The sequence below is a fragment of the Poeciliopsis prolifica genome, unplaced genomic scaffold (genome assembly GCF_027474105.1).
Source record: "Poeciliopsis prolifica strain line A6 unplaced genomic scaffold, Auburn_PproV2 SCAFFOLD006, whole genome shotgun sequence".
Taxonomy (NCBI): Eukaryota; Metazoa; Chordata; class Actinopteri; order Cyprinodontiformes; family Poeciliidae; genus Poeciliopsis; species Poeciliopsis prolifica.
This window is the reverse complement of record NW_026562381.1, coordinates 4355355-4380023: the sequence shown is the minus strand read 5'-3', so window position 1 is coordinate 4380023 and position 24669 is coordinate 4355355. Positions and strand designations below refer to the sequence as shown.

Below are 24669 nucleotides of genomic sequence, written 5' to 3'. Positions count from 1 at the left end.
TAAATTAAAATAAAATACATTTCAACATATTGTGGATCTAAAGAATGTGTAGTTTATTTCTTCTTAGTAAGTAGCTATTGGGCTGCATAAGATGGCTATGAACTGGTTTTATTTCAAAAGACGCAAATGAAAAGTAAACGTGCCCAGGTGGGAAGTTCCTCAGGTATGTGAACTTCTGGATACATTTTTAGGTTTCTGATGCTGCAGACTTTCATAGAAAACCTCAAAAATGCTTCTGTCCAACAGTGACGCCTATCGTCGTCCTAAAGGTACTGCAACTCAGCTGAAGAATCGCGAACTCATTTGGGATTTTAAACAGTTTTGCACAGACATACGTTTGGAAATTTAAAGTTATTGTAATTGAAGTAGGATAATTTAACATTGTTTTCACTCTGCTTGTACATCCATCCACATCTGGTCGTTCTACTCTCGGCTCTTGCTCCTCCTTTTACTGCACATCTAATTATCAGGACCACAAACACAATCAGCTGCGCATTTTGATGCTTGCTCTGGAAAACAGGAATTACACAGAGTTTAATTTCTTAGTCGAGTGCACTGACTTTCAAGAGGCTCCTCAGATGTCTTAGTAGAGCCTCCGTCGAAATGATTAGCATTGATTTTCTGCAGGAAACCAGTTACTCTGGCTGGAGTCAGAGGGAGCTGAAGTACTCATCTGTCCTGATGATGGCAGAGTCCTGACAAACCCACTGCCAATCGCTGGTTCTGCTTTCTGATCAACTGTCTTCATCGATTTATCTTGTTTTCAGCTTTTAATCAGGACTTCGGACTGAAAGCATCACTTTTGAAACAAGCATTGGAAGAAAAGGTCAAATTGAGCTCTGTGATGTGCCTGTTGCACCGTGTTGCTTCCTGCGAGATGGACTGTGTTGCTCTTTTGCTAGTTTCTCCATCTCAAGATTTAACATTCAGAATATGTTTGTCGTCTCAAATCTCTTACAGTTTCATGGCAAAGTAAGAAGCAGTTTAGAAAACCGAAATATAATTCTAAAGTTATGAACTACTGTGTATTATGATTTAAAACATACACTAGAGTTTATGGTTGTAATTTGACAAAATGTTAAAAAGCTTAAGAGCTGTGAATACTTTTGTTACATACTATATTCCTTCTGCTTGTTACAAATTTTAATTTGAATCAGAAAACATTAAATATTAATATCAGACAGGGTTAATTTGCATTGCTTGTAGTTTGAGCAGAAACTCAAGAGTCTCATTGTGCTTAAAGAATAAAAACACCTGAGAGGAAGCTTTTATTTGCGATTTTTAATACTTTTTTCTTTAATGATTACACAGATCCTTGAGTCGAGTAACAGAAAGCAGAAGATCCAACTCCAACAATCTTGACAATGTTCAAAAACAGGTAAAGAGATTTTTGTCCAGAAAACCTTTAATCGTTAATAGAATTAGTAGTATGACATATTTCTTTTTAATAAATATTCAGATATATACAGATACAGCAGAAACAGTACATTCTTTTTTTCATCTTCAAATTGCTTCACATTTTTTGTACAAGCCAAAATATCTGCCATTTTTATTTATATTCATGCAAAATATAGTTTCTCAGATTAATGAAAAATAAACAGAATTCGCAGAACTTTTTCACCTTGCTTTGATGTGCACTCTCAGCTTATATAAGCGCCATAATTAGCATCAGAAATTTAGCAAATTAAAAGGAGCTGCACTTTGTGCCAGACACAATAGAAGCAGGTAAAGCAAAATTAAGGCCATTCCAACTTTTGCAAAGAAGATCAATAAATGAATAATAGTAATTCCATTAATTCACAGCAATTCAGGTTTCACTGCATTTTTCCTTTTCCCTCTGGGCGTCAGATTGTATAATACATACACTAAAATACAAGCAAAAGAAAACTCCTCAAAATCAATAATCATCAAAATATTAAACCGTGCTTCTTTAAAATTCGACCTAGAAATTAAAGTTTGATAAACTTATCCTTCTTAATAAACTTATCTTTCTTATACTTTTTCAATATGATGCAATATAAACCCAACATTTTATTTTTTTTTACATATTATACCATTTGCAACTCCAACCAACCATTACATTATAATCAATGACTAACACAATAATATGAGGCTGGTGATGAAGAAGTTATGATACACAGAGGAGCGATGAGGCTCATGAATCATGTGAAGTGGTTGAAAAATTCATGATATGCTTTTAGGTCCAGGTTTCATTTTCTTTGTATTCCCATTGTTTTTTGGTTGCATATTCAACCCCGATATGGCACAAGAAGATACGTGTGTGTGCTCCAGGAAAACAGATGCTGGCTCATGAACACAAGCGCTTCAAGTTGGAGTGTTTATGGCACAGAAGAACAAATCAGTATCGAATGAGTCGGAGCCCGTTTCTGAGGTTTCTTATTCTAGTTTCAGTTTTATTCAGAAAGGCAGAGACATTAATTCACGCAGGCATAAAGAATTCAATTCCATAGTTCCAGATTAGCCCAAGATTGAACTGTCTGTCTTTTGAATAATAAATTAATATTTTTAAAATATGTTAAAGCTAAACTGCCACTTTGATTAAACAGATCAAATGATTTAATGATTCTCTGAAAATCCCACAATACATTTTTAAACTTTCAGCTGCAAAACTATTTGCAAATAGGCTACATGTTGAAAAATATCCAAAGAAGCATAAAAAATACATGTGTTTTGGGACTTTATAAAATGAAAATGAACCTTCCAGGATTTATTTGACATTTACTATTTCCCCTCACTCATTAAGCATTTCAGTCTATTAGTGACAAATTCTGGTTGTTGACGTTTGGTATGAATTTTTTTGATTATTTGTTCAGAAATGGCACTGAGGTTTCATAACCCTCAATCTGTTTTAAAGGTCAGTTCAAGAGAGCCAGACTCTATACCATATTTTCTTACAATCTCCAGCAATGACTGTTTATCACAATAAGCAGTAGAAAATGTGCCACCTGACAAATAACTTTTTTTTTTCTATATGCCTATGTCATAGGTCATATCCGAAGCATAAGTGTTCTTGGCTTTGAGGAGCCAACCTGCAAATTATCACTTTAAAACTAATCAAGACAGTTTGGTGTCAGCTGGAATTAGGGTTTGGGTTGGCCAAGGACTTTCTCGACTCCGAGCGTCCCCCAGGTGAGCTGCAGGAGGTAGCTAGGAAGAGGCGGGTCTGGGTGTCTCTGCCTAATGCGTTGCCTCTGCAACCTGGCCTTCAGTTATCAATGAAACGTGGACAACCAACACAAACTTTAACCAAGACGCATAGCGGTCCTGGTGAACAAGTTTTAGAAAAATGTATTTTGGATGAAATGCATAGCTTTTTGGGTGATGTGTGTTTTTATGGCACTTTTTATTTCAATATCTAGAATCAGAATGGAGTCAATGAGTGGCATAGCCCTTCAGATCAGTCTCGCATACCTTCATTCACAAAGCCTGGGATATATTCATGATGGGATAAAACAGATTTTGGATGTGACAGACAACCTGTACCGTCAGGTCTATTTTAGGATATTCAGAAAATGTGTTCCACAAGTAAAAACTGCATAAGCTATAAATATAATGTGACTGGCTATGACTTGAACCTTATATTCTTCAAATCTATATGGCACATAACAGGAACATTACAAAAGGTTCTAATATTCCCAGGGCACCATGTTTTTTTCAGTTCTATGCAGAAAATAAGTATCTGAAACTGGTTCTAAAAATATAATCATTCTTAGAGCATGATAGAAATGAGTGATTGGTCTTACTTTCCATGAATAAAACCTGGCAACAAAGCCAGAGATACAGTACTGTTCCTGGCTAATGATGACAGTGATTTTCTTCAATTCATACAACTTTCAGCCATTTTTTTGATTGTTTTTCTAAGTGCTAAAAGACATTTTATGTCATCAGAATAAATAAATCTCTTTCTTAAATAACGTTGCAATAGTAACTACATCTCTAAGGTAAATTTTAGATTTTTCTTTGCTAAAATACTGGTAATTTCCCAGACTTGAAGCATTTTTAAAAGAATAAATGCACTTAGGAATATTCTGCGTAGAATATGCAGATAACGTACCAAACATAATAATCTTTTGTGCATTAAACATGGGGAAATTCTTAATATCAAGTTAGATTTGGCTTGGTCTATTTCTTGTTACAGACCAGTTTTTCATGCAGGCATCTGCATGCTTTAGGGCCAAAAGTGCCTTATAGAGGTCAATACCTTGGCATTCTCACCTCTAATCGTTAAAGTGTAACCACTTGAGATGGAAGAGCAGTGAAGAAGTAAAAATGAAAATTGCATATACTAATCATTGCATAGAGAAGCCTGGTGCAAAGCAAAATTATCAATCGATCACATCAACCAGCCAGACTGATCAAATCCCATCCAGTGTGGTGAAATAAATTCAGGTGTTGCACTCTGTGTGTGTGAGACGATGCAGTTCCATGAAGTTCACAGCTACAGTTGGTCCATGTGAGATGCACATAAAGTTTGATGTTTTATGTATGATTTAAGACGTTTGTCCTCTTGCTCAGGATCAGGATAGGTGGGGAATGTTGGCGTCACATTGAGGCAGGGTTGAAGCAAGGAAGCACAAAGATGTAAACATGTGAATGTTTCAGTCCCAATCAATACAGCAAAGGAAAACGAATCAGAATCTGCGTTTTTTTACTCCGGTCAAGGATCGAGCTGGTCTTTCTTCGGCTAATGGCGTTGAACTGAAATCTCAGTGATCAAAACAAAAGACATCAAACTGCTCGCCCTCCCTCCAGGTGAAAAGGTCAGAGATGACGAGTGTCGCACAGCCACAAGTGACAAGTTTAGTTGGCACATATATTAATTAGTATTTATATTTAAAAAAGAACGACAGAACAGAAAACAACAACAAAACAAAAAAACCCACAAAGATGCAGAGTGAAAGTAATTAAGAACTGATAGATGTTGATCACAGGTATTAATCAGCTCTGGGTGTCCATTATTTTTTTAGTGTCTTATATTCATTTTATTTTCTTAGTCCAGCAGCAGCGACAAACTTCAAGTGTCTCTGCAGTTTTTGTGGCGTTGGCAGCAGGAGGGAGGGAAAGCTTTGACAAGTGCTTGCAATACATGTTTGAAGCAAAACTAGATATATAGAATGCATGATCCTTGCATCAATTAATTTAGTGGAAGCACTGAACCGCCATCTTTCTTTTCTTTTTGGAGGGTTAAACATCCTTTGTTCCAGATGTCCATCCTTGGAGACAGGGTCCATATATCTTCCAGTTATGATAAATAAGTATATTACACTGCTGTATGCCTCTTGCACCTTTCCCACCGCATCCCTACGTCATATTTCCATAAAGAATTATATCTCTGTCGTCACAAAAAAGCTCAAATTAAATACAAGATCTTTTTGTCTCCTTTTCTTCCAGTCCGTTCACTCCCAAACGGTTCCCTGGGTGTGTCTTGGAAAGTTTAGGTTTATTTTTTTTCACGCTTCTTCTTCAGTATATTGCCACATTCATATATCATGCATTTTACTGCATTGCTATTGCACTGTTCCGGACTGTTAAGGGGTTTTAAAGAGACAGGAAAAAGGGAATGGGATTCAGGAGTAGGGCAAGAAAGGTAGGAAAAAGCAATAAAAAGCTTCAAACGGTTTGGTCAAATGGGGCTCAAAGGAGGGGCCACAAAAAGCAGCAAATCTTTGACCAAAGAGAAAGAGGATGAAAGAAGAGGACAAGAGGTATGGCTGGAAAAGAGGGACAATAATATCTGCTTTGGAGTCATCTTTGTCTCATATTTTTAATTTGTTTTGCTGCTTTTCTTTGCTTCACGTCGCTGTCGCTCATTTCCTCCATTCGGCTACTGCTTATGGATGTCCTCGCTGCGGATGATCTTGTAAATGATCCAGTAGAAAATGTTAAAAATGAGGAAGACGAGCGGGAAGGCCACGCGGGACACTGTGTCAATGCGCTTGGCCCGGCTGATGAACAGCTTCTTCATCTCCTCAATGCTCTTCTCGGGCGGTGCCGAGGTCGGGGCGTTGTTGTTGTTGCCCTTGATGGCCATGCCATCCTTGGCCTGCAGGCAGGCAGGACCCATGCCGTACCCGGGGAAGCTGAAGCGCCCGTCACCCGGGTCCTCCTCCTGCAACACAGGCCAAGACTCAGGCTGTTAGGAACCACAGAAAAAACATCACAGTTGAGAGCTCTTTATGAGGGGACACAGCAAAGAAGTTTTCAACAGAAACAGAAACATACATCACCAACATGTCTGCTTTACAGTAGAGAAGGCTCTAATTATGCTTTCATTTATCAGTGCCCAATTATGCATCTTGTCTCAGCTCAAGTAGACCAGAAAATGTCCATGAAGTATTCAGGCGCTTTCAAGATCATAAGGTCATTTGTGTTGATACATTTTGTAGCTGATCATTATGAATTCACATTGTTATTAGATCGATCCTGAATTTTGACCAGTGCTGCCACATCATCATCAGTTAGATGTTGCTGCTTTGTGCCTCTGACTTTCATTTCTTTGTTTTGAATTGTATTGCACTTTGTACAGGATTAAACTGCACAAAGTTCTGTTCTTACACTTAGGGGAAGTTATTTTGTTTTACAGTGTTAGAATATGTCAAAATCATATTTTTTGTTGACATTAGGAAACAAGAATTAGTTGATTAGACAAAGCAGCATGCTCTCCTTCAGCTCATTTTTTGTGACTGGAATATTTATTTGCGCCCCTTTCAAGTTTTAGTTCACCAGATAAAGTTTAACATCCAAGATAATCTAGTTTTAAATCAAGATATTAATTATTAAGAAAAAAAGGAATCCAGACCAACCTGCGTTATGTGAAAATTCAATTGCTTCTCTTGTTAAATCATGAATTAACCTTGATTTCACTAAATAAACCAAAGTGTAACTCCTGCCGCTGTTGTAGAATAATAAAAAAAAACATTTTAATAGAATCTGTCTGACAAAAAATAAATACAAACATCCGAGAAGAGCTGATATATGGCAGTGAGGAAAGGGTTGCCAGCCCATGTACAAGAACATGGAAGTGCTGAAAACCACATAAGTGGTGGTCAGCCAAAATTACATCAAGAGCAGATAAACGACTCATCCAGAAAGTCATAAAAGAACCCAGAATGGCACATGAAGTTGAGCTCATTATTCAGAATTCAACATTATCAAACAATATAGTCAAAAATGCCAATATGAGAGTTGCTCCAAGGTAAAATCCACTGCTGGCCAAGATGGAAAAATTGTGATATTGGGCTGGTGTTTAAAATGGCTTTCAAAGTAAGCAGGACAAACCTGAACCACCCTAAGTATTGCTGAAAATCGAGGATAATGAGAGGTGAAATGGGGGTAGGGTGCAAGGACTGCATGTGTAGAAGCTGTGAGGCTTTTACAGTGAGGCATGAGATTGGAATGGGCGTATTGTCAGCTTTGGTAACTTTCCAACATTGTGATTATTTCACAACTCCACACAAGCTTCACTAACATTTGCCAAAAACATCTTGATGATCCAAAAGACGTTAGGGAAACATGTCGACTGATGAGACAAATGAGGGCGTCTGCCAAAAAGTAGATGTTTTGGCTGGTGAGTGTCATCCTGTGTAAAATAACATCACATTTCTGCTCTCAAACAGAAGCTAAGAAATAAGAGCAACATTTGAAAACCACTTTTTTTACTCAGTTTATTTTCATCTGATATTAAAGTTTGTTAAATAAACTGAAACATGTAGTATTGCAGAAAAAAATATTTAACTATTTACACATTTCTTTTGTTTGTGCTCTTTTATCACACTAGATGTTCAGCTGATCCCACACTTAGTCCAATCTGGTGGAAGAAAATAAAAACACAGCACTTTTCTCCTGGTTGATAACTGTGATACTTTTGATCTTTGACTCCAAACTATGGCTTTTAAGTAAAGAATAAAAGTGTGCAAATATTAGGAAAGTCCTACAACGCACAATTTCTCCATCATTGAAACTGAATCAAAAAGTATTAAGCTGTGGAAATGAATGTCAGATCACTGCTGTGTTTTTATTTATTCGATTATTTTTTTCATCTGATAAATCTTTCCATTGAATTATAGTTGCAATATAAGTGGAAACAGTTGCAAGCCTTTATTCTTTAAGACTTTTTCATACTGTTAAAACTAAGATGTTTTAACAGCGGCGTGTGCACGTTGTCTTGTATGCCCTTTGTATCTCTGTATACTCTTGCTCTGCAAAAAGCGGCCAAAAGCTTTGCAAAGGTTGAGCTGTGGACTGGATTAATGAATGAAGAGCTCACCACGGGTCAGGCTGCACAAGGCACTGATATCACAAAGTGTTTCACTCACCAATCAAGGGGAGTGAGGATGTGAGTTGAGGTGTTTGAATGGATTCGATTGACTGACATGAGAAGCACAGAAGGTGACGCCATGCACGGGACATTTTCACCCAAGGGCAATGAGATACTGATAATGTTATCTGCATTGTCACGCTGCCTTTTCATTACAGAAGGGGCATCGACTTCCTTATCTGTTTCAGAGTTTGTAGAAAACATCAACGTGGGCTGTCTGTGGAAGCTTTATCTCCAGAATAAACACCACAAACAGCCTTTAAACAACAAGCTTAAAAGTGACATAAAGAAAATCCCTCCGGTGACTGAACGTCCTCTTTTTTTGTCTGGAGTCTGAATGCTTGCAACTTGTTTTTTTCTTCTTCTTCTCTTTTTCCCTTTGAGTCAGTTTGGGAAGTCTTTCCAGCAGCCCATCTCATCTAACCATTCCATTTTTGACAGGAAAAATAAAAAAAGAATTTTATGATCACCACGCTAGCAAGTCCGATGCCTAAATCAGAAACAACCGCTGGCAGCAAGGGAGCTGAAGTGACGCAAAACCTCTGCAGCAACAACAAATCAACCCAGCAATAAAAAACGACAGCTGAACACCCCTGTGCTAGACTCAGGCGCTACCATCCAGAAGAAGAAAAGAGGCTAAATACCCAACAAATTGCCAAAAGAGATCACTAAAAAGTGAAATCAGAAGGGAATGTCTTGTCCCAGTATGTGGCGCTTGCATGACTAGCATTCAATTGTTTTTGTGTAGCTGTAGGTGTGTGCATTTACACTTATGTATGTTGCACCACAAGGTAGTGATCCATTTTTAGCAAGCAATGTCCCCGTTCTGTCCTTGCGTCCACACCAAGTCATCTATTACCGTTAATACACACACACACACACACACCCAGGGAGTCTACGCATTAGCCACGACGCTTGCCGACCTCTGCCCGTCCTTCAGTGACGCAGCGAAACTATTACAGATGCTCCGCTTTATTGTCCCTGCCATGTGATTAATGTGGAGGGTGGAGGGACGTGAGGAGGAGGCGCAATGAGAAGAACTGTCGAGAGAGAAGGAGGTGGAGGAGAAGAAAAGAATGAAAAGAGGCAGTGAAGAACAATAAGAGAGGAAGAAGGAGTGTGCATGCACTCCTAAATGAAGCAAAACTAGATACACAGCCATCTTTTGAATTTACAGTGAATGTAAAATACATGCTGAAATATATAGAGTGTATCTGTACATATATCTTGTTGAGATCAGAAAAGATTGGGCAGAGTGGTTTCAGATCATAGAAAACCAACAATGACTCCAAAATAAGTTTCTACAACAAAATGTTGTAGAAACTAATACTGATTAGGTATTCAAAAAATGCCATTTTTTGAATACCTATCAGCATTAGAAAAATCAGCATTAATCAGCATTAGAAAAACACACTGTGTTCCACTCCTGTCAGGAAATTGAGGCTGCACTTCACACAGTCTCAGCAAAATCAGCCAATAACAGACTGGACAAACCTGGCCTGGTTCAGTGACTCTCATTTCTTCAGCGTCCGATGTAAATATCAAAGCATTGATCCCATTTTTTCAGGATAATGGGGATATTCTCTTTGCACACTTTAAGCCTCCTAATATCAGCTGTTGCTGGCTATGTTCACCCTTTTATGACCACAGACTTCTGAAAAGTTGCCATGTCACAAAGGCCAACTCAGCACAAACTGGTTTCTTGAAATGAACGATTCGTGTAGCTTCCAGAGTTACAACATTTCAGTTTGATAGAAAATGTTTCGGATATGCTAGAAAGGGATATTTGGATCATGGATGTGCAGCTGACAAATCTGCATTAACTGCCATCATATCAATATGGACCAAAACCTCTGGGTAAGTTTCCAACACCTAGTTGAATTCCCCTTGAATATGAGCATCCAATCTCATGTTTGGATGCTCATGGGGTGCCTAAAAAGTATCCAGATAAGTAATAAGGAGCCAATAAATTATATAATTATACTAACTGAAATCAAAACAGCACAAGATCTACCGAGAAATAGAATGACTTCTCAAGTGCAACACTAATATTACACAACAAAAGTAAATTCACTGTACGGAGTAAAAGCATCTTCATAAAATGTTTGTCCTGTACCTTGTTCAGTCTTAAGTAGGTTTAAATATGCAACTAACACATTTCATAACATGGGTTTAAAATGTAGAAGCTGCAACTTGTTAAAATCTGTAGTTAGGAAGGTTGCACTGTGACCATGATGCTTGCTATTCAAATATAGCTGGTAATCTAGCACTGACTATGAGTTTTACTATCCTTTTGTCTTGAAAATAAAAACGACATGTGATTTAAATAAAATATATACTTACACTTCTATTAAAAAAACACTTCATTTTTTATTCCTTTCTCCCCTTAATCTTCTAAAAACTATTTTTTAGATAGTGAATAGAGAAAAAGACAGACATGAAATATTTTCAGTTTAATAAAAACATTTGAGCAAAGAAAGTCTTAGCAAAATGCTCCAAAAACAGGACAAAGGATAAAGTAGAAAGAAATAGACTGGAAGAGGAGGGAAGAAGACGGCAACAGAACCTCTTTGCTCACTCATCCGTCATGCTTTCAGGTTGTAATTGAAGCATTTGTATCTGTGCCGTCGCAGATGTGATTAATCGAACAGATTAGCTGGAAGCAGAGAGAGAATGGTGTCAGGCTTGCGCCATCTCCTCTGCAAACATTACCCTTGGATCCTTGTTTCAGAGACCTGCATTTGCATAAAACACGACTCGGAGGACACGTCAGCCACAACTAGCGCTGGAATCAGTCTCTGCTGAAGCAGCCGTGAGGAGGGATTCCTTTTCCTGCTTCATAATTTCCCTCTGCAAGCGTTTCCAGATGAGTGATGAGGAAAGGAATATGTTTTAAGCTTGCCTTTGGTGGTCTTTAGTCTGGTAAATCCATCTCCGACTGTCCTTCATACTCTTTGTTCTTGTCCTCCATCTCCCTCTCGTGTCAATTCAAGTCATTTGAAGCTTTTAAAGATGTTTCAGGAGAAACGTTTCAACACTCAGTGGAGTCTGTGAAACTGACATTTTTTAAAAGTTCTTGAAAAAACTTCTAAAGAGATGACTGTCGTTTTGTTTGAACCGCTGACATACTTATCTGACTCTTTTTTTGATTAGTGAATATATGATAGGCAATAATGACTAGGATGCATTCAGACAGACAGTATTCTGTTTTTTGAATTTAATTTGACTTTATCTGCAGCTCAACAGACTCAATTCTCAATCAGTGTGGGACAATGATGCATTTTCATTGTTGCTGAGAATTTGGAGACAGGTTAAGATTCATGTGCTGCAATTTAATTAAATTATTAGTAATATGTTTCGGATCACCGTCCCGTTGAAAGAACTAACATTTAAAATTGTGTTTTTAATTGTTTAACCTGCTCTACAAGAGAAACAAGCCCACAGCATAACAAATCCTCCAACTGTGATGATTAATCTGAATGTAATATGGGCAGATTTAGATGAAGAGATATTTTTTAATTTATGAACTAATGAACACATATGTCTTAGGTACGTCCTATTGCCTTTCCCCAGGGAGAGAAAGAGAGAAGCTTGAGAAATGGGCCATTGTGTCAAGTAATTTTATTCCCCAGGCAAACAAGAAGTCAAATATTATTAATCCTAAATTCCCAAAGAATCTAATTACCTTAAATGTGACATATAAATTGCACAATCGTTCAAGAAGATGCACTTTATAAGAATTGTTAGCAAATAGGTGACACAAATTTACAACATGAAGAGGACATGTTGAAAATTTTTTATTTTTTTTATAAGAAAATGCAAAGAGACTGCAACGATGTGATTATTATGAACTTAATGCGAGATGGGAACCATCTGAAAATAGGTGGACTGGATGAAGCGATTCCACGGCCATAAATGCAGATTAACCTGTGTCATTAAGGTTCATTCATTCTGGTGTCAAAGCAAATTTAATTAGTGAGATGAATGTCACTGAAACCACAAGATGCATCAGAGGGGGGATGAAGTCCTGGAATGCTTATGGAGTTTCCAAGAATGCCTGTTCTACAGCTCAGGAGATGTTTCTGAGTAGCTGACGCGAATCAAAGCTCAGATCTCTACACTTGGTTATAATGTATTGCTCCATGCATCATTCCCAGCTTTTCCTGTTCTCTCTTTTGGTTTCCTTTGGAGTCTCTGCCTGCATGAAAAGGAGCTGAGTTAATGTCTCTGGCTCATCAAGCCGCTGACCTGGAATGATTATCCACATGATCTGCTGCGCTGTTCTTTTTCTCTCCTCTCCCGTCTTTCTGTTCCCCCATCAGATCTGAACAACATCCAGGGACGCCACAATCCTTTCAGTTGCATGTACGAAACCGTAATTCCAAATTTAACATCAATTTAGTGCTCACTGAAGCTTGAAGCAGCTGAAGTGGAGTTTACGTTTTTGCCTCTATTTTCTGAAAAAAAAAAAATCAATTTTACAAAGATGAGTCAAAGCAGAAACATGTAAAGTCATCTATCCGTCATCTCTACAGGGTTTGTTAAGGGGGTGTTGAGAATAAATAATTGTGTTTTTCTTCTATCTCTTTGTGCTAGTTCAACGCTAAGAAATGACGTGTTAGGAAACACCCTCAAAGCTAGGGTTACAGGATATGACACACTAGGGAACACCCTCCTTAGGGCACAGCTTAGATAGAGGCTAACAAATGGGATTACCTACTGTTGCTTGGTGCCATTAGCATGAGACATAGACCAGCTGTATTTTGGTATTAATAAATGGAGTTCATGAATTCTACTTACTGTCTCTTCTTCAACCTCATACATCAAGAACTTAGCCTGGAAAAAGGATAATTCTTCTTAAAGTATTTATATGAATCCACTTTCCACTTCCACAATAAAAGTGTGTACAACCTACAAGATTAATAAAGTTAACAACTTTTAATCACGAAGCTGATACAAAAGTCTTCTACTAGGGAATTTGTTTGATGGTCACAGGGTGGCTTTAAAACGTTAACGTAAGATGCCAGGTAAAAGGCTAATGCCAGAAAGATATCTCACAAGAACTCAATTTAGTGGCTGATTAAGTTCCTGAAAAAAATGCCATCCGTTGATTTAATGTTGTGTTATAAGAGCTGGTGAAGAATCCTGCTGAAAGATCAAACCGTCAATTCAGGATTTCATATAAACTCGTTATTGTCAATTTTAAAAATTGTGAGTCCCAAGTAAAAGTGTGCAACCAGCATTTCTTTGCACCACAATCTCATCACTTGCAGGAGATTCTGATGCAAAGAATCTCTGATTGAGAAAGAGTAGTTTTCTCAATCACTGAGAAAGTAGTTTTCTCAATCATCAAGAAAAAAAAAACATTCAAGTTGAGAGGTTCAGAACTGAGATAGTCCCGGTGCAGAGCTTGTTCAACATTCACAGTTGGTTGCTGTGAGTTCACTTCCTCACACTAAGACGTTAAACTGATATGCATCCGTGGATGCAATTCAAGACGTTTTGAAGAATAAGGTGAAAGATTCCAATTTTAAGAGACTCACCTATTACATTTGTATAAACCTTAGCATAAGTTCATGTTTCTTACTTTTACAAGACACTGTCAGGATTGAAATGGATGTGAGAGGTTTCATTATATAGGAAAGTTATTTGGGTAAAACTGAAAGTAGAATAAAGAGCAGTGCAGAAAGAGTTCCTGATAACAGCAATACCCTCTGCAACAGTTAAACACTTGTTTCATTTGGAGACCACAAGAGTGTTTCACACCAGTTGACTGCCGACCTGTCAGTCTGGAGGCTGATTTCACTCCCAGCGCTCGGCAAGCCTCTTAATCTCTGCGCGCTCTTATCTGCCTTTGTTCTCCGAGCTGCCGAACAGCCGGAGAGATCAAGGCAGTTTGAGCAAACCAGCATGTACAGCATCCCCCCACCTAATCGCAGCTAACAAGACGATTATAGCCGATCAATCAGGAAGTCAGGTTCCCTAATGAGAGGCTGTCATTTTCAAACACTGCTATGGCATCTGTGGTCACTTTCCACCGACCACTTCCTTAAAACCACAGCTCTTTTCGCAGAGAAATGTGAGCTGAAAACAGAGCCTGATACAGGAGACAGAGTTTCTCCAGATTGTTCCAGTTTCTCACGTGGGAAAGGAGAAAGTCAGTGAGGACAGTCATCTGCCTGGAGGAGCTTAAACATGCTCAAGTCTCATTTGTGAAGTAAAAGTCAGATGTGAATCTTGAAACACTTGAAACTAGGGGGTGGACGCTGTCAACTTAAAATTTTATCGCCACATTTTGTATTAGTACTATAATAACGATAAAAATGATTATGAAAAACTATTTATTACACCTTTTTAGATATCTGTATGGTTATGAGTGTATTACACAGCAAACAAAGTGCCAAAAGAACACAAATATTTCTTTTGAATAATATTCTTATTTAAAATTGGCTTCTTCAGGACATCCCTTACCTTTTTTGAAGTGTGCTTTGTATCACTAAACTGCATACAGTAACCACTTTTGATCATATTTTCAAATTTACTGAGATTTATTAACGAGCTTGTGAAACAAACAGCGGCAAAAATAGTAAAAACAAAATTTCTGATAATAAAATGCAGGTCATTTCTGGTTGAACTGGTACATTGCATATCACATGCACAGACAAACATTAGAAATTGGGTAAAATTCAAAACCTCAATGAAATCCACACATCCAGGAAGCAATATTTTCTCAACAGCTGAGAGTTCAGACCCTGTGGACGAAACAAAGTGTTGAACAAGGGGCTGATTTTTACCAGGTCAGTTTTGAGGTGGTAATTCAGACATTTGAATCAGATATGTTCGTCTTTCTCTCAAAGAGTGATTAAATGCAGCCGTTTATGCTGTAATCTATGACAGTATTCCTTTTAATATCCAGTAGATAATTATCATAAAGTTATGTATTCTAGTTAAAACCTGTCCTGGTGTTAAAATGCACATTTGTATTCCGGGCATTGCCAGCAATTATAGCACTGATTCTGCAAGTAAAGACAGTTGTGATTGAAGTGGAGGTGGGAGGCAGTCATGTTCGACTTCTCTTTGATTCCTGAAGAAGATCACTCTCTCGTTCAGTAGGGAGAGCTTGTCTGCATTAAACACGCGAGCTGCTGCCAGGCGGCCCGATCTGTCAAGGAAGAGCAGCGTTATTGATCTGATCCCTGCACAGTTGCTTTGCACTCCCAGCAGGGGGGGGTGTCACTCTGCCTCCACTCGAGAGAGGGGGCCGTGCTGCCTTTTTGTTCTCTCGGGGCTGCAGTATCTGTTCCTTTGACGTCCTCTTGCTCCGTCTTTCTAATTAGACAGCCTTCTGAACCAGACAGCCTCAGTCCGACTTCTCCTGCTCCGGTCCGTTCTCTCTCTCTCTCTGGACTATCAGTGCCACTAACAAATCAATGAAGCAGCAGGGTGGAAACCACAGAAATCAGCACAACGGGGACCACTTCATCTGCTGCAGCTACCTGCATCGCAGCGACAGGCTCACGTTCAACACTGAAATACGAGCTGAGGTGCAGCAGTGGATTTATGTCAAGGCAGGGACAGCGGCACCGAAGCATGAATTCTGAATTACATATCTGCCAATTCAAGCCAAGCCATCAGAAGCAGACACATTTTATCTGGTCTGACAGTCTTCCAAAAAAAAAAAAGCTCCACTGTTCCTTCCAGAAATCAGACCATGTTGTCTGTTCTTTTGATTTCTCTTCAAGCACTCGCTGCTGCAGAGTGCACTTTGCAGGTGGGTGCATTAAACGCTCGAGGACATCGTTCAGTCAGGTCTTTTAGATTTCCCACAATATGCAGACAAACTGTTGATGTTACAACAACAGTAAATAAATCCTCCATGGGGAACTCTTCAGGTAAATTCACAATCCAAATCCATCATGCTGACGTACTGATTCTGTCTGTAAATCACTCCTAACCTGGCAGAGTCACCATGAGACTTCCCATAAATAATAAATCCATCGAAAAGAAAATAATGAGCTGTTACTGTCAATGTCTGTCACAATTGCAAACCATTTTTCTGTAAATCTACCAAGATGATGCTCTTAAAGGGACAATATTATGTGTTTTCCACGCACCAAGTGCCATTTTATAACATAATCAAGTAACTTTTATAACAACTTCAGTTATTATGAAAATCCCGTGTATCAAATATGTCTCTTTAAAACTTCTGCTCTTTCTGAAACTCCAGCTTCAGAAAGTCATTACAACACCACTCCTCTATTAACCCTTTATTTACATTTTTACCAGCATTTCACTGAGAAGTAGGTCCTATAATGAGTTTCCTGGATGCACACTTCTACCAGGTCTATGCTAATTGCTGCTGGCTAGTTTGAAGGAGCTGATTGGGGGATGCTTGGAAACTGCAGCACAGAGGAGGAGCTGCATCGCAAAGGCAGGTTTAGGTCCAACCAGGCATTTTGGGCAGCTGAGTGGTTGCCACAGGAGATTAAAGGATTTCTCAACCAAGCATGAAAGAATCAAATCATCACTCCGGGTATGTTTTTGATGAGGGAATAACATTATAGCATGATGTAACACTAAACGGATTTTACATAATACTTCCCCTTTAGAGCATTGACCTGAGCACAGCAGCAGAACCATGTAGGAGTCTGAACTGGATCAGTGTCACTGCTAGTCTCCACAAGATGAAGGTTAAACGTGATTGTTGCCAACTTTGGTCCCCACACGGTCAAACTGAAGTTCAAGCCCTGCTCAGAATGGACAAATAACCCAATACCGACCAACCTCTGGCTTCTGTCTGCAGAGAGAAATGGTACATTAGCATTCATCTCCAATTCAAATGAGTCTGCAGCCGTAATGGGTATTTATTGGCCCAAGCTGCAATCTGCACAAACTGAACATCCCTGTTTCCTGGAAAGACGGGAAACAAGCACAACACAACAGATTGTTTGAATTCTGTGAGATATTTTTATATTTATGCAGAAGATGGAACATGAATTTCAGAGATTTGGAAAGGGACAATTTTGGGAGGCATTTTAATAAGGTGCAATAGAAAAAATAAATCTCTTCATAAATCTGAACTGTAAAACAGTTTTACATGATCAACTTGAACCAAATAGTAATTAAAAGTACAGTTTAAAACTAGATCAAAGCAAAACTAAGCTAATCAAAAACATGTCATGAACATGTGTAAACATGTGGTTATTAGGAGGGTGAATTACTTCTTTATAACAGTTTTTCCAAGTGAACATGGCTGTACTAGTTGGGGGCAAGATAACCAGGTGAGCATGCAATATTCTGCTGCTGTCGCTTTCAAAGATAAAAATAAAATGATTTTTTTCTGTATTCCTTCCAAAGAGACTGAACTCTATGCTGTGTTTAAAACCCGAATCCCAAAATAATGTAGGGGAAAGTTCACCCTCTGGAATTTCTATTGGCTCTTTATCTTGTAAAATTTAATTTCACCTGAAAAGTATGATTAAAAACAAATATGCAACATACACATAACTGCAGACTGCACTGTCATTTTTGTGAAATATAGATGATGTTTGTGAAAAATAAAGTACATTTCTTTACCCTAGAGCCATAGTCAACACACTAAAACTCTATATTTTATTTGCCTTGCCTGTATGCTATACTTTCATGAAATAATTTATCTTGACATTAAAGTGCTCTTATAGATTTCTGCTCTACATCTGATGAAAATAGCATGACGTCACAATTAATTAGTGTGTTTTATACCGTTCCACAAATACAGTTGTTGTGCTACTTTTATTTATTTATGTTCCTTTTAATGTTCTTATGAGTGCACTCTTATTGCTGTTGTGCAGCATTTTAGTGCATTTTTGTTTCTGAATGCTATGCTGACTATGGATAGTCATTATACATTGTCTCACTATGTATACTTATTATAACTATACTATAAAAGCTGCCAATGTTATAATTTTTTTTAAATTTTGTACTTTTTATATATAAATGAACTGTTGGTGTCCCTAATTTTTTGATGTGTTATTCTAAATATAATTAAAACAATTTTTTTTTTATATTTTGTGACATACTTTGAATTCATATTCCTCCCTCTGTTATGCACAATAAATACACCATGAAGAGTTCATCTCAGTAGCAATTTAATCAAAGCTTCAGCCAGCCCAGAGTACTTATTAAAAAGCCAGCTCTTCTTAGTTGAAGTTTATTACTTCACCCTTCACTACTACATTTCATTTCACCGCTGCAGATTTGACCTGAAATTGGTTCAAGTCCCCTGTCACTGTCTTTTTTAAAGCCTCAAACAGTCAAAAGGAGGAGCAGGAGTTGCTCTTTCTCTGAAGACTACTTCAATTACACAATGCTGAAGGGTCATCATTGAGATTCCAATGAAAACTGAGAGTGATTGCCTCCTCCAGCAGTGAGGAGGGGAAGGATCAGGCAGCTTAAACACTTGTTGGAGGTGTTTATTTTCCAGGAAAACATGCCTTCCCTTCCTCCTCTGCTCTTTTTTTTTTTTTTTTTTTTTTTTTTGCACATTTGACAGCTTCTGCATGCTTGGGCTTTGATGCCCCCAAACTGCTGGTTTCTATATGCTGCGGTGAAGCTTTCCTTTGAGCTGAAACCTGACTGATAGTCATCCCTAATGGATCACATTAGACTCACATTAGAAGGACTGGCCTGGGAGGTTAATTAAGAACGTGATGCCGAACAACTGTCTGTCTTTCTCTCCCTCACTGTGTCAGACTCAGGGTTTTCACCATCACCAGATTTATTTCACAGCTCCACAGTAACGATTACTGCTCTACATCTTATTGAGGATGCTCATCATTTTTATATCAGATCATCGTCATAGTCTCTCTTTTTTTAATTCTTTTTTTATATTAAAATACGCTTGAAATAGAGTGAAAAGACCAGAGGAGCTGAATTTGACAAATGTTTTGACTGATGAATTTTTCCAACTCCATGAAATTATGCAAAGTCCTGCTTCAAATGCAAATACCCTCAATCCTCCATGTGTTTTCGGAGTTTCTTGGAGCCCTGGTTTCAAACAGTTTACATGGAGAAGTTGAAAAGCTTCTTACTGTTTGCTCATGTCGGTTTTGCATTGCAAACTGCTGGAAGAGGAGGACTGTGATGGCATTCTCTGCTGCTGCCAGGGCAACATTATGTTTATATTTCTTAAAAAAAATATTTTTTTCAGCATGAAAACTGAAAATTGACATAAAAAAAGGAAGAAAGTGTGTCAAAAAGGGATGAGAATTTATTTTCATTTTTATGGCGTACAATAAATGTCAAATTTGGCTGTAAATAAAAAATAAATAGCCCTAATCCTGCAGAGGAACATGACACAACCCCACTTGGTTAACAAAATATTATACAAGAATCAAACCTTAACTCACCTATTTATTAATATGAGCTTAGCAATCAAATTGTAGAGAATTTGTCAACAACCAAAATGTTGTCAGCTGTGAAGTCACTCACATGTTGACCTCATCTGAACAGACAAATACTCTTATTATGTAACACAGCCACAGCCTGGATTCACCTCCTGCTTTCATCATCAACCACAAAAAAGAGAAAGAAAAAAAACAACAAACGTGCCAGATGTTTGTCGGATCCAAGCCTGCGGTCCCACTGCTCCTACTGTTGAAACGAGAGTCGAGAGACCCTGAGACAGACGTAAAAACAGACTGAGAGGCTTTTTTTGTCTGATTCTCCCTGAAAGTACAGCGGCAGTCGGACTGTTTAATCCACCACTTCACCTGCCGTCAGGGCTCATGGGATTGGGAATGACAAAAATGGGATTAAGGATTAATAGATTTTTATATTATCATATTTCTCACCCCTGCTGACTCTCTCCCTCGATGCCTCTTGAGCTCTTCATGTTTATTTTATGGGAAGATGTCAAACTCTGCTTTTAATTATTATGAAGTCAAGTTCCTTTGACTTCAGTAAATGGCAATTTAAAGTAGGGCTGAATAAATTAAGTCATATCACAATGGAGATTATTGCTTCCAACACTCTCTGTTGTCTACCATGGAGTCTTAAGGCCATGCTAAGAAAATGAAGAAAAAAAAATTATTAGAATAAAGTGATAAAATTCTAAACATTTATAGTATTGCTGTTTAACAATCAGCAGCTTTAGCTCTGAAATACTTTTCTGGTCAAAGCTGAAATCAATAAATTCTAGAATTTTGTTAAAAGACAAATGGGGTGTTTTAAATAATTTTTGGGTTTACCGTCTCATCTAATGAAAAGCTGCTTAAAACTACAGCAACTAGCCAATTCAAACTTGGATTAAATTTTGAATCCTAGATTTTCTGAAACATAATTTTCTGGTTTGCAGAAGCATTTGTCAAAAAATGTTGTTCTTGTGAATCTTGTTTTGCATGTTACATCACACCCACAGTTGTTTGATCAAAAGCTTAAATCAAATTGAAGTTCACTCAACCAGTAAAATGATGGAGGATGAAGTCTAAATGCATGGATATGATAATATTAAATGACACAGTCAACCAAGATATAATCCCACCTTAATCCCAATTCTTAAATGGGTCTTCCTAATTTAGCTGTCACCTTCCTGGGCTTCTGGATACTGTGTCCTCAAAAATCATGAAAACTGATACGTGATGCTCGCACACGAGGTGTCAGACTGAATTGAGCAGCTTAAGTTAAATCAAATGCGAATACATTTGCCCCTTTGACAGCAAATTACACAACAGCACTTAGAAATGCAAGCATGCTCACCGGCTCTGAAGACACAAATCTCGCTCTCCCTTTGACACAAACACAAATCCAAGCTGCATGGATTTTTTTTGTTGTTTGTTTTAAAGTGCAGGTGCATTGTTCCTTCTCTTGTGGTTGAGGTTTTTCTTTTCTTTGCCCTGCACCCCACAATGTCTGCCAGCTTCACAATCAGCAAGCGCATCAATATTCCCTGCAGACCTGACAGCTTTACTCCTTATTCGATACAGCCGCCTGCACTGATAAAACCAACCAGCCAAACGGAATCCACAGATTAAATACTGCAGTCAAAACAAAGTAAAAGAAATGACAATGGATTTAGAAAATGAAAATCCTCTAAAGATAAGGGGGCAGAGGTCAATGTGTTTATATGCATCTACACTACTATAATGAAATTTAATAACTATGGTGTCCAAGCTTTTAATGAAACTTGATGTTATCTGATTTAAAGTTCTTGAGCGTTTTGACAGTCAATGAAAGTTATTGCTTCCAAAACTGAGAAAGCTGAAGATGGCTTATGTGACGTATAGCATATCAATGATCAGAGAAGTGACTGAAAATAAAATCTCAGTTTTTTACATTCATCAGATGCTTCTTGAGCCTTCATAATGTTTTATTACTGTTTAAATTTGTATTTTTGTTTTTATAGCTGCTGGTTGCTTGGATTCTCCAAACAATCAATAAAAAAATCCAAATTGCAAAATAAGATCAATGTTTACAACTATAATGTTTCATCTACTAAGAGTGTTTATGCACTATACTGCACTTTGAATTATTCATTTACATTTTTATTGAGCGTCTTTGTGTCTTTATATTTAAAGTGCAGCACTGGAGAGGCATTACTGATTGAACAGTTCATTCTTTTTTAATTACAGTATAGCTTTTCCAATTCCTTATTCTGTTAATGGGAGTCCATTAATTAGCTAGGCTTGCAGATAATAAATATTAGATGATCATATTATTTAATATTTTAATAGGATATATTTTAAAACGTTTGAGAATGGCCTTTTCAAATAAAAAAATACCTCTGGGTAGACTTTTGCTGCACTTCTACAACAAGAAGGTTTTTTTTGTATATGTTTTGTATGTTTGTGAATTCACAACAAGCTCTTTGCAGCGAAACTCGGCTCAGCCTTCAGTCGGCGCTCCGCCTATGAAACATTGATGACTCCTTTCTCTACAAGACAATAATAAGTACTCCACAAAGCCAGGATCAAGCGAGGACCTGAATGTTTTCAGATGATTTGAGCGTGGAGAAGAAGAGAGAATTTTTTTTTCTTCTCTGTTTCACATGACTAAACAAACACCTCATGAATTAAACTGATTCTTTGTTTCAGGCAACCAAACTCCACAGGATGAAATCAAAAATTTAAATGAAGTCCAACTGATTTCTCAGTTGACACACAGGAGGAACAGTCCTGTCCTTGGAGGAAAAGTCAGAAGCGTTTACCTTCATGTGTCGTCGTCTCCGTCTGAAGCGCAGCAGCTCCTTGTGCTGGCGGGCGATAAAGTTCACGGCGGCGTATTCCAACAGGGCCGAAAAGACAAACAGCAGACAGACTGCCATCCAGATATCAATGGCCTTCACATAGGACACCTGAAGGCAGTCAAGAAAAAAACAAACAAAAACAAACATCAGATATACTGAATTAGAATAAATAAACAGAGCCTTGTGTCTGGGTTTTTGCTTCGAGGCCTTTTGGCTCTGCTTTTTTTGGTTCACTACCTGTTTTTCAATCATGAAATATTGTAGTTGGACAGATAGGAGCTAAACGAAGTCTGTCTGGCTTATTCTCTAATTAATTTACACCCTGTCTTGTCATTTTACCTCTTTATCTCTACACTGATCACTTTGTGTAGCCCTGAGTCAAACACAAAGAAAACACAATCACCTGTATAAAATCTAATTAAATTATGACTTTGGATCTTTTGCACACACACAGTCTGGAAGTTCACCTTGTGACACTGATAGGAAAACATTTATCTTTGAACAGCTGATGAACACCTTGGCTTGACAACCATTCAGGCATAAAGCAGCAACGTAAAGGGAAATAGGCCATTTTCATTGGACTTACTCTCACTAACAGTAAAGAATGTAAAAAAAAATTAACCTTTTTATACAGTATTGAGAACATTGCTTCAGTCTGCAGTGATGAAGAAGGAGCTAACTGAAAAGCAAATGTCTCTATTTACTGAGATCTTGGGATAGAGCCACTGCCTTTCTGCATCAAAAAGGAGCCAGCAAAGATGGTTGAGTCATTTGATTCATTTGGACATTTTTCTGTTTGGAGGTTTTCCAGGCATGTCACACTGGGAAGAGAACCAGAGGAAATCTTTACACCCGTAAGTCTGGTAGACTTGGATCGACTGGTGACCAAAACTGCAACAATTGTTAAATTTTCAGATGGTTCACATCTTGCTTTTGGAGCAGTTTCTGGTCCACTTGCCTCCAAATAGATATTTGCACTGTGCGAAAATTCACTTTAATCGGATCAGAGTTAGCTATTTTTTTGTCCACATCAGAGCTTGATTGCGCATTCACGCCTCCTCCAATAAACCAAACTTTCTAAACAAACAAACTGGAGTTCAATTAAAGCAAACTAAACAGAGCAGTAGTGAATGGGCCCAGAAGCATTTATCTAGAACTTTGTGGACAATCTATAGATCTCTCATGAGAAACAGGATGATGTTGCTGGGGAGAGGATTCTCTAGTTTCCCTTCCGAATTCGTCTCTTTCATGACCTAATCTCAGATAAGCAGAACGCAGCAGGTTCCTCTGCTGTTTGGTGAAATCCTTAAAAATAAAACCTGCCCACCTTTCTTGTAAATGTTCTTCTCATCCACCTCCATTTCCCTCCAGCCTGACATGATGCAGTATGTCATGTGTAGGTGTGTTTGATAGCAGTCGCACTGATTTGCCTGCGAGTGTGTGACTGAGCCGCATGTACACTCAGCTGTGGTGCGTGATTATTACTATGACAGCTGAACTGCAGAGGAATCACGGTTCACTAGTTTGGTTTCCAGTGCGCTCCAAATGTAAACAAACTTAGACTGAATGCATTTGAATTACAGCTTCCCTGGAATCATACAGGCTCATATTTGCTCCACTTCCATTTGAAAAGACAGAGGGGCTTCAAAATTGTTTTTGTTTATTTGATGATTTCCATTTTCCCTTCACTGTAACTTAGCAAGTGTGTTTTCTGTCATCCCCTTTTGATTCAGTTAATATCACTCCACGCATCACTAAGTGTCTGAACAGGCATAGAAATTTGTCTGATTCTCTGCACCTTGGGCAGCGAGGCTCTGGAGCCTGAGCTCTGCGTGGTCATGGTCAGCACTGTGGTGATTCCCAGACCAACGCGGGCAGGCGCTGCGTCCATGTTGATCCAGAAGGAGACCCAGGACAGGATGACGATGAGCAGCGATGGGATGTACATCTGGATCAGGTAATAACCCATCTGACGCTCCAGGTGGAAACGAGCCTCAATGCAGGTGAATTTACCTGAAACAGAAGGACACAGACTATTAAATGGAGGCTGAAAAATTGGGAGATTTGGAATACATCTTAGTCTTCTGGCTGTGCATGCCAGGAGATAAAT

The 24669-nt window shown here is 38.2% G+C and overlaps 1 protein-coding gene across 4 annotated transcripts in view; it reads right to left on the bottom strand.

The window, feature by feature from the left end:
• Positions 1-1272: 1272 nt before the first annotated feature.
• LOC129360471 (glycine receptor subunit alphaZ1) overlaps positions 1273-24669 on the bottom strand; it is a 107036-nt gene continuing 83639 nt past the window's right edge. For 2 of the 4 annotated variants that reach the window (XM_055030720.1, XM_055030722.1), the window contains 3 exons: positions 24358-24572; positions 22521-22667; positions 1273-6154 (listed from right to left, as the gene is read on the bottom strand). In XM_055030720.1, the coding sequence (XP_054886695.1) occupies positions 5846-6154; positions 22521-22667; positions 24358-24572 (671 nt within the window). In that variant the 3' untranslated portion in view covers positions 1273-5845. The remainder of the gene's footprint in view (positions 6155-22520; positions 22668-24357; positions 24573-24669) is intronic. The other 2 variants (XM_055030721.1, XM_055030723.1) reach the window with 1 other exon arrangement.